Source organism: Hyla sarda, chromosome 1 (genome assembly GCF_029499605.1).
Source record: "Hyla sarda isolate aHylSar1 chromosome 1, aHylSar1.hap1, whole genome shotgun sequence".
Classification (NCBI taxonomy): domain Eukaryota; kingdom Metazoa; phylum Chordata; class Amphibia; order Anura; family Hylidae; genus Hyla; species Hyla sarda.
This window is the reverse complement of record NC_079189.1, coordinates 561032995-561046876: the sequence shown is the minus strand read 5'-3', so window position 1 is coordinate 561046876 and position 13882 is coordinate 561032995. Positions and strand designations below refer to the sequence as shown.

Sequence of the window (13882 nt, the reverse complement as noted above, 5' to 3'; positions counted from 1 at the left end):
CACAGTATCTAGGCTCTTAAAGGGGCACTCCCATGGAAATCTTTTATTTTTAAATCAACTGGTGTCAGAAAGTTAAACAGATTTGTAAATTACTTCAATAAAAAAAATCTTAATCCTTCCAGTAATTTTTAGGGGCTGTATTCTACAGAAGAAATGCTTTTCTTTTTGGATTTCTCTGCTGTCATGACCACAGTGCTCTCTGCTGACCTCTGCTGTCCCTTTTAGGAACTGTCCAGAGAAGGAGAAAATCCCCATGGTAAACATATGCTGCTCTGGACAGTTCCTAAAATGGACAGCAGAGGTCAGCAGAGAGCACTGTGGTCATGACATCAGATAAATCCAAAAAGAAAAGCATTTCCTCTGTAATATACAGCCCATAAAATGTATTGGAAGGATTAAGATTTTTTTAATAGAAGTAATTTACAAATCTATGGTAAACAAGAGAAAAGATCCAGCAACTCACCGCTGTGATGACCGAACAAATGGAGGCACAAGGAGGAAGCAGGTGGACAGGTGGATGTAACTGGAGGCTCAGAGGCGACTAACCAGTTTGTTTCGTACAGGTGTACGTCATCCGGCCTCTCCAGGGGTGACTGGCTGCTGATAGGCTGCATGCTGCATGTGACTCAGGGTCATCCCGCCGACCCTTGTTCCCGCCTTCCCAGGATTCCTTGTCCCATGTCCTCACATGTGGATCCACCATTTTAGATGCCCTGGAGCCTGAACCTCACTAAATGGAGTTTAATGAAGCGATTCGCGGGATTGAATCACGGTCATATTCGCATTCGCTGCAAATCAAATTTTTCCTGAAATTCGTAACAAATTCGGATTTGTCATATCTGATTTGCTCATCCCTAGTGTTGACCAAAGCGTCAAGGTTGGGAGAAGATGTTAGCAGAGAAGAAAATACAAAGCCACATATAACTTCCAGTGTGGCCACCATGATAGGTGTCTGCACCCTCAGGCTCCTGAGATGTCATTCTGGTTCAGTGCTTGGTCATTGAATGGCTTGGAAGGACCAGTGCCGGAGATAGGTTTAAGTACAGTAGGGTTAGATGACTTGTGAATGCAAGGAAAATGTTTTTTAGTGGACAATTTCAGCCTTGTTATAGACTTATAATAAAAAATAAAGATATTAAATATTGAAATAATAAAATATGATAAAAAAAAAGAAAATATAATAAAATATGTTATGAAAAAATGTATTATTTTTTGAAGGAAAAATATATACTATATAATTAAATAAATTAAATAAATATATTATATAATTAAAAATAACAAAAATTAAACAAACCTAGTTCTCTCCATTGTCCTTTTGCCTGCGGGTAGCTTTTTTTGTATCAATTTTTCTATAGAATTTGGTGCCATCTGAACTGACACTTTCTTCCTTTATTCACAGGATGTGCATTTGTGAAATATTCATCACATGCGGAAGCACAGGCAGCCATTAATGCCCTTCACGGAAGCCAGACAATGCCGGTGAGTAGCCAATTTTGGTGATTCCCAGTAGTGAGCAGACGTCCCTGCTGATATTCTGTACAGTATAAATACAGGGATACCTTAGACACTATTTACTTTACATTCATGCTGAAAGCTTCATATAATGCTTTTACTGTATGTGCTACCCAGTTGGCCATGGTGGGCATTAACCACTGTTCATGACTGTATTATATACTGATCCATGTCCTGGTGTGGCAAACCGTCTGTGCAGAAACCCTGATGCCATTGCTGTTCACATCTTCCTTTATCTGCTGTAATTTTTTCTATGTATTATAAGTGATCAATGTTGTATCCGATTGGCTATGGATGCATCTCTTTGTGTTATGCACTATTGGTGTTGCTATCATTTCTTCATTGTTACATTCGCTATTCATTATGTAGTATCTTTTTTATATCTTGTTCTACCATAGTTTCAGGGTTTCTTTGTATCTTGCTCTGTTCTGGATCCTCTTTGTACACTGCTCAAAAAATAAAAGGTAACACAAAGATTAAACATCCTAGATCTGAATGAATGAACTAATCATATGAAATACTTTCATCTTTAAATAGTTGAATGTGCTGACAACAAAATCACACAAAAATTATCAATGGAAACCACAATACAGGCTGATCCAACTTTGATGTAATGTCCTTAAAACAAGTAAAAATGAGGCTCAGTAGTGTGTGTGGCCTTCACGTGCCCGTATGACCTCCCTACAACACCTGGACATGCTCCTGATTAGGTGGCGGATGGTCTCCTGAGGGATGTCCTCCCAGACCTGGACTAAAGCATCCGTCAACTCATGAACAGTCTGTGGCGCAATGTGGCATTGGTGGATGGAGCGAGACATGATGTCCCCGATGTGCTCAATCTGATTCAGGTCGGGGGAACGGGTGAGCCCGTCCATAGCATCAATGTCTTCCTCTTGCAGGAACTGCTGACACACTCCAGCCACATGAGGTCTAGCATTGTCTTGCATTAGGAGGAACCCAGGGCCAACCGCACCAGCATATGGTCTCACACGGGGTCTGAGGATCTCATCTCGGTACCTAATGGCAGTCAGGCTACCTCTGGCAAGCACATGGAGGGCTGTGCGGCCCCCCAAAGAAATGCCACCCCACACCATTACTGACCCACCGCCAAACCGGTCATGCTGGAGGATGTTGCAGGCAGCAGAACATTCTCCAAGGCGTCTCCAGACTCTGTCACGTCTGTCACATGTGCTCAGTGTGAACCTGCTTTCATCTGTAAAGAGCACAGGGCGCCAATGGCGAATTTGCCAATCTTATTGTTCTCTGGCAAATGCCAAACCGTCCTGCATGGTGTTGGGCTGTAAGCACAACCCCAACTGTGGACATTGGGCCCTCATACCACTCTCATGGAGTCTGTTTCTGACCATTTGAGTGGACACATGCACATTTGTGGCCTGCTGGAGGTGATTTTGCACGACTCTGGCAAGAGAAGTGGTCTGTGGTCCCCACCTGCAGAACCGCTCCTTTATTGGGGGTATCTTGTTAATGCCTATAATTTCCACCTGTTGTCTGTTCCATTTGCACAACAGCATGTGAAATTTATTGTCAATCAGTGTTGCTTCCTGAGTGGACAGTGAGATTTCACAGAAGTGTCATTGATTTGGAGTTACATTGTGTAGTTTAAGTGTTCAATTTATTTTTTAGAGCAGTGTATCTTGTGCTATCTATAGTTCTGGATCCTCTTTGTATAATGCAGGGTTTACTAATCAGGGTGCCACCAACTGTTGCAAAACCACAACTCCAAGCATGGCCAGACAGCCTTTGGCTGTCCGGGCATGTTAGGGTTGTAGTTTTGCAACAGCTGGAGGCACCCTAGTTGGAAAGCACTGGTATGCTGATTTTTCCAAGGTACTGGATCCTTATTCTATAGTGTACTGGTACTGGTACCTCATTATATTGTAACCTGTCCATAGTGTTAGATGATTTTTGTTTAGTGCTTTGTCCATGCATTCTCATTATAATATGTGCTATTTATGGTGTGGTATTCTCTTTTGATCTTTTTCTACCCATGATGTTATATACTCTGTGTATTATGCACTATCCATGGTGCTGTATACTCTGTGTATTATTTACTATGCATGGTGCTGTATACTCTGTGAATTATGCACTATCCGTGGTGCTGTACACTCTGTATTATGCACTATCCATGGTGCTGTATACTCTGTATTATGCACTATCCGTGGTGCTGTACACTCTGTGAATTATGCACTATCCATGGTGCTGTACACTCTGTGAATTATGCACTATCCGTGGTGCTGTACACTCTGTGAATTATGCACTATCCGTGGTGCTGTACACTCTGTATTATGCACTATCCATGGTGCTGTATACTCTGTATTATGCACTATCCATGGTGCTGTATACTCTGTGTATTATGCACTATCCATGGTGCTGTATACTCTGTGTATTATGCACTATCCATGGTGCTGTATACTCTGTGTATTATGCACTATCCATGGTGCTGTATACTCTGTATTATGCACTATGCATGGTGCTGTATACTCTGTATTATGCACTATCCATGGTGCTGTATACTCTGTATTATGCACTATGCATGGTGCTGTATACTCTGTGTATTATGCACTATCCATGGTGCTGTATACTCTGTATTATGCACTATCCATGGTGCTGGACCCTCTTTATATTATGCTCCATGGATGGTGCTGTATACTCTGTATTATGCACTATCCATGGTGCTGTATACTCTGTATTATGCACTATCCATGGTGCTGTACACTCTGTATTATGCACTATCCATGGTGCTGTACACTCTGTATTATGCACTATCCATGGTGCTGTATACTCTGTATTATGCACTATCCATGGTGCTGTATACTCTGTATTATGCACTATCCATGGTGCTGGACCCTCTTTATATTATGCTCCATAGATGGTCCTGCATCTTATTGGTTTAATGTGCTTTCCACGATGCTGTATCCTCTTTCGTATTCTGTGACTACAGAACAATATACATTATATATAGCACAATTACATCTGTATATGAATAGTTATAGTTCTGTAAATATTGCGCACTGTACATGGTCCATGAGGCTGAAGCAGTTTTACAGCAAACGCAGTACAGACGGTGCTATATCTTCATTTTACTATACACTTCCCATTGTGCAGTAACCGCTCTATACTTCTTGCTGTCTATAGTTCTGTACTGCGCGCTCTCTATGATATGACACATGATTTGTCGTAGGTGGGCTCTCAAAGTCTGCTCTTCAAATCTAACCGAATTCTAACCTTAAGGCCCTGTTCACATGTTAAGGGTTATGTTACACCTTCTCCTAAATTCTGACAAAATCTGCTGACATGCCACAGCTAATGCAAGTGAGTGGTGCGGATTCCTTGAAAAATCATCATTGCATTTACCAACAAATTCTTGCAACTTTTGAATATGGTTTAATTTTGTTACAATGTGTCAGGTCTCGGCTTGCTGCCAGTTCTGACCTAGTCCTGCTTAATTAAACAGCAGAGGGTCTGTTACAGTGTGTCAGTACAGCTGGACTTGAGAGAGATCTGCACTGTCAATGCGTTTAGCTCACCAGGAATATTTGCTCTGATACACTGTAACAAAACTGCAGATGCTGTGACTTCTTCATTTAATGGGAGAAGCTTAGAAGAGAAATCACAAAGTCCTGTCTGAAAGAGTGAATTATTCTCTATAAAACGTTGACTCTCACATTCGTAAAAATACATATATATATATATATATATATATATATATATATATATATATATACAGTACAGACCAAAAGTTTGGACACACCTTCTCTTTCAGAGTTTTCTTTATTTTCATGACTATGAAAATTGAAGATTCGCACTGAAGGCATTAAAATTATGAATTAACCCATGTGGAATTATATACATAACAAAAAGTGTGAAACAACTGAAAATATGTCATATTCTAGGTTCTTCAAAGTAGCCGCCTTTTACTTTGATTACTGCTTTGCACACTCTTGGCATTCTCTTGATGATTTTCAAGAGGTAGTCACCTGAAATGGTTTTCACTTCACAGGTGTGCTGGTGTGGAGGAGGAGGTGTGATGGTGTGGGGGTGTTTTGCTGGTGACACTGTTGGGGATTTATTCAAAATTGAAGGCATACTGAACCAGCATGGCTACTACAGCATCTTGCAGCTGCATGCTAGTCCATCCGGTTTGCGTTTAGTTGGACCATCATTTATTTTTCAACAGGACAATGACCCCAAACACACCTCCAGGCTGTGTAAGGGCTATTTGACCAAGAAGGAGAGTGATGGGGTGCTGTGCCAGATGACCTGGCCTCCACAGTCACCGGACCTGAACCCAATCGAGATGGTTTGGGGTGAGCTGGACCGCAGAATGAAGGAAAAAAGGGCCAACAAGTGCTAAGCATCTCTGGGAACTCCTTCAAGACTGTTGGAAGACCATTTCAGGTGACTACCTCTTGAAGCTCATCAAGAGAATCAGTGTGCAAAGCAGTAATCAAAGCAAAAGGTGGCCAGAACCTAGAATATGACATATTTTCAAACTTTTTTGTTATGTCTATAATTCCACTTGTGTTAATTCATAGTTTTGATGCCTTCAGTGTGAATCTACAATTTTCATATTAATGAAAATAAAGAAAACTCTGAATGAGAAGGTGTGTCCAAACTTTTGGTCTGTACTGTATATATATATATATATATATATATATATATATATATATATAATTATTTTATTACTTTTTTTTTTAGAAGGGATGCCAATATGCTTCCACATGCATAGTTCATGACTATTGGCATCAGGCTGCACAGAGCCGAGATGTGTTTGCTGTGATGTTGTGCTATAATAATTTTAATGGCAAACTATGTGCTTTATTTGGCACTGCATCTACGCCTGATGGCTTGGTGTATTGCCAAGGCAACTGGTACTTTAGAATTATATGTAAGGTGTGCGACAAGTAATGAGAGGATTCCATGGCTACAGACCGATCGCTTCCAGCATGCTGGGAGTAGTAGTTGTGTGGCAGTTCAAGTGGCAACTTCGCTTTTGATAATTGATCTCCAAACGGTTTTGCAACACTACAACTCCCAGCATGCCCAGACAGCCGTTGGCTGTCCGGGCATGCTGGGAATTGTAGTTTTGCAATAGCTGGAAGCCACCATTCTTTTGTCATATATAAATCTTTTGTTTTTATAAGGAACGCCCCTCTATATTCCTGTCAGGTCTCAGGCTCCTCTATATACCAGGCTGTCAGGATTATTGCTGCTCTGCGCTTTCTTCTTCACACAACATATGTTCCTTCCCAGTTTATAAGAAAAGAGAAAACTTTTTTTAATGAGACTTTCATCCACCCTGCCAGATAAACACTCCATTTCCTTGCAGGAAACAATTGCGCGCACCCACACACAATACATGCTAAATGTATTTATGATGTTCTCCAGTATGCCCATACACATTAGATGGAAGGCTGACAGACTCAGGACCGCTGTATCTAGTGTGTAGGGCAATAGTTCCCAACCGGGGTGCCTCCAGCTGAGGCAAAACTACAACTTCCAGCATGTCCGAACAGCTATTGGCTGTCCGGACATGCTGGGTGTTGTAGTTTTGAAACAGCTGGAGGCACTTTGGTTGGGAACCACTGGTATAGGTGGACCTCCCAACTTCCCCCCAACATGTCAGAGACACCAAGGATCGAGTATTTTGGATTTCAGCTTGCCCACTTAGAGATAGACATAGGATAGATGGATAGATATGAGATAGATAGATATGTTAAATAGATAGATAATTTAAAAATGTTCTTTCTATCTATATATCTATATCTATTTCATATCTATTTTAAACTATCTATCAATTGATCTATCTATTTATCTGTCTATCTATCTATCTATCTGTGATGACATGGGGGTGCTAGGAATTCCTAATCACTTTGTGACGCCAGGGCACCGTTAGCCTATACACGGTCCAAGGTTGGAGACAGCATCTCCTGGGCCAAACACTGGGAGTAAAGAAGCACACCGATGTTGGGTTACAGATAACTGACTTTTACTGAGCTGGGTGCAGATGTTATTACACGTAAACAGTATAGTGCAGAGTGGAGAGGATGCAATGTAACCACTTGGGAGCCCTGTTGCCTTGCTGGTACTTATGGAGCTTTTCACCCAATAGATTAATACTTACTTATTATGAGACTGAAGATTCTTCCAGGTCGCGTTCTGACAAGGTCCTGTAGCTTTCTCTGCCAGGTCTTGAATTTCCTCTATACGGGGGGGGGGGGGGGGGGGGTCCTTGCAGAATGGTTGGATAGGATTTGAGAAGAGATTTGTTCTGGACTTCCCTCAGAGCTTCTCCACACACAACTCACACCTTTACCACACTGCACTCCGCTCTCAACTGGGGCAACTCCTCCCCCACTACACTATAAAGCTCACAATTTAGGGGTTCCCATTGGGCAGGCAGGGTCACATGGGTTTACACTGCTCCTCTGCTCTTAAAGTGCAACTGTCACCACGGTACAGGTAGGGAGGTGCAGTTACCATTGCATAGAGCAGAATGTGCAGTAAATGTGAGTGCTTTTACTCACATTCGCCGCGGTCTGTAAAGGAAAATTCTTACTTTATTCTGATGGGCCGGCTGACTCCCGCAGTGGCACGCCTCCTCTCCACCTCCTCTCTGTTCTTAGCATGGAGCGCTGCACATCAATCATGAAGGATCAGCAAGATTTACATACAGCGCTCCATGCTAAGAGCAGAGAGGAGGTGGAGAGGAGGCGTGCCACTGCGGGAGTCGGCCGGCCCATCTGACTGTGGCCCGGCATCAGAATAAAGTAAGAATTTTCCTTTACAGACCGAGGCGAATGTGAGTAAAAGCACTCGCATTTACTGCACATTCTGCTCTATGCAATGATAACTGCACCTCCCTACCTGTACCGTGGTGACAGTAGCGCTTTAAAGGTACAACACATATAAATAACAAGTTTTACAGTGCATATAAGAAACATCATTAACATTTGGTAAAGTGCTCAAACATATTAAATATGCCAACCAGTCTCTTAGTAGGCCCGAGGAGATCCGCAGCGCATAGGACAGTCTTTTGTGCTGGGACATCACATATAGTTACATAGTTACATAGTTAGTACGGTTGAAAAAGACATATGTCCATCAAGTTCAACTAGGGAATTGAAGGGTAGGGGTGTGGCGCGATATTGGGGAAGGGATGGGATTTTATATTTCTTCATAAGCATTAATGTTATTTTGTTCCAGGAATGTATCTAACCCTGTTTAAAAGCTATTAATTTTTCCTGCTGTGACCAGTTCCTGAGGTAGACTGTTCCATAAGTTCACTGTTCTTATGGTAAAGAAGGCATGTCATCCCTTGAGACTAAACCTTTTCTTCTCCAGACGGAGGGAGTGCCCCCTCGTCCTTTGGGGGGGTTTAACCTGGAACATATCTATCTATCTCATATCTATCTATCTATCTATCTATCTATCTATCTATCTATCGATACAGAACACCCAGGTGTTCATGGTCACATATTAATGAGATAAAGCACTAGTGGTAATATAGGTATAGATGCTGGAATTGTGTAGACTACTTATCACATCGGGCAGGGAATAGTGCAGCCCTGAGCTCACCCAGACCCCTTTCCCTGCCTACTTGCATATCGATGAGGAGAGGACTTATCTCTATCAGCAAGCTGAAATCCAAAATGTCCCTAACATCTGCTGCATGCTGGAAGTTGCACTTTTGCTACAGCTGGAGGCACCCTGGTTAGGAAACACTGCTCTATCGGGTGTTGTTTCTGCTATATGTGTCAATATGTGTACAGCACACCTAGTGGCTGTCATGTGAACTGCAGCCTGTTGAGAGGTTAAACAATATTAAATTGCCATTGGTGCTATTTTGCTAGAAATCGGTGGTCAGGGTGGACACCCCTGTACAGGGAAGGTGTTTTGCATCTATTGTGTCCAGTATCAAACTTGGAGAAACTTTTTACCTGCCAGGTAGACACAGGGCATTGATATTCCATAGCAGCCATTGGCGATAACTCTGGTCCTCATTACGATATGTGTAGAGCACTCCATTAGGCGCTCTGTACGCAGTCATTGTACCAGGCCTTGGAAAAACAACCAGAACATATTCAATAAAACAGAAAAGTAATCAGGAGTACAAAGAGTCTCCTTGAAGACAGTGGCACCTCCGAGTCACACATGGCTGCGTGCAACAAAAGCAGAACATATTTTGCGAAAAACAAGACATTATCAAGCGCTCAACGCGAGTGACTGGCCCAGCTGCTTGGCAGCTGCCGGGACGGTGCTCGCTTCAACCCCCCCCCCCTTCCTATTTCTGAACCTGGAGACTCGAGCAGCCGAGGGACGGGCAATGAGCGGAATGCTAATGATCCTCCCTGTACCCTGGAGGTCGGTCCTGAAGGGGGGGAACGTTCTGTCACTTCTACAGGTGTAGGATGAATTCCTCCAAATGAATCTGTCTACAGATTGTCAGCGCCGGCTCCTCCACTCATTGCCCATGGTACCAACAGGCGTGTGTCTGTGCATGCATGTGTGAAATTACCAGGAGAGCGTTCTTCATCTGTCACTTTACAGGTGCCGTAAATTCACACACACACAACTTCGCTGCAATGAGAGATTTCCATCAAGCCTGGGATTTGTGTTTTTTTTTTTCTTTTTTTTTTGGCTAAAAAATTTCTATTTCTATGAACAACATACATTGTTTTGTGATGAAACAGATTTAGCAAATCTAAAGTTTTTTTTTTTTTAAACATTTACTGTATATACTTTTTTTTTGCAACTTTCTAATAGACATTAAGGTGTTTTGGCTAAAAATGTTATAAATAAAAAAAATTGGTAAATTAAACTAAATAATTAAATACTAATAAAGAAAAATATTTACCTAGCCCCAGTTCCCACTGATCCCCCATAGTTCCCATTCGTCCCATGATCTTCTTTATTCTTCCATCTTGGAGCAGGACCTGCCCACTGAGCCGATCACGGTGAGAAGCGGTGTGACACTATTCTTATTTCTATGAACAACATAAATGTACTGTGAGGAGACAGATGTAGCAGGTCTAAAGTTTAGCATTTTCTTAAGATTTAATGTATATCAAATTTTTGTGACTTTTTTATAGACCTTAGGGCGATTTGCCAAAAAAAATAAAAATAGAATAAATAAATATTTATAATAAAAAAAATCTAAATATACACTCCTATCCCCAGTTCCCACTGATCCCCCATGGTTCCCGTTCGTCCTCTGATCTTCTGTCTTCTCATTCCATCCTCATCCTGTCATAGTCTGAAGCCATGTGACATTTCAGCCAATAGTTGGATGAGCAAGTCCTGCAATAAGTGCTCACATCAAGAAGGAAGGAAGACAGAAGATCGAAGGACTGGACAGAGGCAAACTGGACCAGCAGGAGACTGGGGTTAGGAAAGTATAGAAAGTTTTTTACATTTTCGCAAACTAACAAAAGAAAAAACACTGGCGCTGATTGGGTATTTTATTCTCAATTGCAGCTAAGTGAATGGTGGGTAGGACGCCTATATACCAACCCAAGAGAGAATAGAATAAAGCAATAATTTTAGTCAAAAAGTCATCTGAACTCGTCTGATGGAGGGACCGGCCGACTGTATAAAGTGTATGGGGACCCCCAACAGGTGATATCAGAGGAGTAAAAGATGGAACATGTTGAATTTCAACTTCCTGATGCTTTTTAAGTGAAGTCATAAAATTTGCCCCAATTTTGGCACAAAATTTTGCTCTACAAAGATGCTCCAAATCTGCCACACAACACACACAACTGTGATCTATCTGGAGCAGCCTTCTCCCCGATTCCTGCATATATACCTTTATGATGGTGCAACCTTAAAAAAACAACTAGTGCTTTAACTCAACAAGGCCGTCATCATGACACCTGTATGCTCTGTTTGGTGATTTTATAACAGACTCCAGCTCTGGATAAACTTTTATCCTAAGGGTATGTTCACATGGGGTAATGTCGCACAGAGAATCTCTGTGCAAACATTTCCCTGACAGCGGAGCGCCAGCAGAACGTGTTGGCACTAGGACCACTCGGAAATGCACCATCTCATAGAAAGCAATGCATTTCCATGCAGGGTCCGCAAAAAGAATAGACATGAATTTCCAGATGTTTCTGGAATGTGATGTGAACAGTGCAGCAGAATCTCATTGGAATCAATAAAACTTTGCTTATAGGGGATAATTGCCTGATTAGGGTCTAGGTCCAACTGCTGGGACTCCTTGTGATCTCCTCTATGGGGCCCCGTCTACCTACCTGTCCTCGACATGCCACCTTCCTGGACAAGTGCAAGTGATGGCTCGCTCAGCCAATCACCAGCCGCAGCAATGTCTCGCCGGTGATTGGCTAAATGGGCAATCCCTTATGCAGGTGGGGGTTGGAGTGTGCTGAGGATGGGTAAGTAGCCAGGGTCCCCTTTAATTTTACTTAAAACTAGACTAGATAATCAGAGCTGCTCCAAATAGATCGCAGTGTTGTGTGTGTGGTATTGATTCGGTACATCTTTGTTGACCTAATTTAGAGCACAATTCTGTGCCAAAATTGGGGCAAATTTTCCGACTTCTCTTAAAAACGATCAGGCAGTTGAGATCCAACATGTCCCATGGCATGAACCAGCAACAGTGGGGGAAGGAGGTTTGTGTTGATTGTGCTGGGAGTTGTTGTCTTGCAACAGCTGGAAGGACACCATTTGGAAAATGCTCCTTTAGACAGTAAGCCGGTCCCACCATCAGATGGGTTCGGATGACTTTTGACTAAAAGTATGGGTAGGGCTTGAAGTTAGAGACAAGATCCAACCCCCCTCTCTAAGACCGTATATGGTGATGCAATGTCTCTGGAGAGCTGAAGACAACACACACTAACAATGAGAGGAATACACAACTTCCTGTGAATCAGGCAAACCATGCTAATGCCAGTACAGTTTGTGATAACATTGTGTTAGTAAGTTATATGTTTTGGGGTGACGTATGTTACCAAATATTATAGTCTTGGAAAAACTTATTTTCATTTAGATCTACCAGCTTCAAGATCAGAAGCTCAATCTTTATACACCGTCTTATTACAGTAACCCCTGAAACTCCCATTTATCATAACACTGAACAAGGCCCCTTTGATGTCCACATTAATAGCAAGCTTGACCTGTCTAAAAAGCCAATAAAGTTAGTGGAGCTCTAGCCCTTCTAATAGGCCTGGTCCTGCCTCTCTACTGGGGAGAAGGAAATAATGTTATTGGAGCACTTACCTGACAAGTTAGCCTGGCCCTGCCTTATTTAAGTACAAAGTTCTGAAACTACAATATCCCTTTAGTAGGACCGAGCTTGTTCAAGCTGTGGTGCCTGTTGCCCATCCAGTCAACTGGTGCGCGATCGACTCTGTCACCAAATATTATAGTCTTGTAAGATCTCCTTTAACCCTATTCGTTGGGATCTGCCAGCTTCAAGATCAGCAGCTCAGTCATTATACATTGTCTTCTTACAGTACCTGCTTAAGCCCCCACTTATCATAACCTTGGACAAGGCCTCTTTGATGTCCACACTAGATAGCAAGCTTGACCAGTCTAAGAAGCCAGGATTGTATACAAAGTCTTCTCTCTCCCCCTCCCCCCCCCCAATCAATAAAGCACAACAATGGGCAATAATAGTGTCGCCTTACGTCTTATCAGCCCCGAACAAAGACGCAGCCTGAGCCGCTGATTTTTTATTTTCTGACGTTATTGACACAACCTGCTTATCAGTGTCCGTCGCATTATCTTACAGAAATACAACAGCGACTGGGACTTTTTCTCCTTCTGAGTGTCAATACCCATCTTTCTGGACCCTCTTGATCCACTCCACAGAGTTGGGCACAGGCGCTATATAGATATATACTGTATAAATATATATATATATTATAATAATTTTGAGCTCAGAACTGGAGTAGATTCATGTAAATGGGAAGCAGTGGGGCTTGTAATTACATTTGTGTACACTTTCATAAATTGCCGGGAAACATCAAAGCCCGGATAGAAGGTTGCCGTCCTCTTTCTTCCCTTCTTCTGTTAATTGAACAGTTGATGTGTGGAAGGAGACTGTTGGCTATAGAGAAGACTATTTACAGACCCGCTGACAGCTGTACTGTGAAAATTAACAGGAACCGTGCTGCCGGTGTCACAGTTCACCGCCGTCAGAGGGGGGGCCACATTTGCTTTAAATTAGATTCTCATAATTTTTAATCTTACCTTTTTTTCTCCTATAGATTAATCTGGGAAAGGCTCTTGCATTGAAGGTTGTAATAGCAACATCTTTGTATGTGACCGTGCTGTGGAGCTCTCCCAAAGCAGTACAATTGTAAAACCTGGGATCACTATGCAG

The 13882-nt window shown here is 42.2% G+C and overlaps 1 protein-coding gene across 17 annotated transcripts in view; it reads left to right on the top strand.

Annotated features, from left to right (window-relative positions):
- The window catches only part of CELF4 (CUGBP Elav-like family member 4), a 1140249-nt gene that overhangs the window by 966467 nt on the left and 159900 nt on the right, over positions 1-13882 (top strand). For all 17 annotated transcript variants that reach the window (XR_008848282.1, XM_056542932.1, XM_056542937.1 and 14 more), the window contains exon 5: positions 1400-1479. Coding sequence is in view for 16 of the 17 variants with exons in the window: in XM_056542932.1 (XP_056398907.1) it covers positions 1400-1479 (80 nt within the window). In the remaining variant the exon portion in view is untranslated. The remainder of the gene's footprint in view (positions 1-1399; positions 1480-13882) is intronic.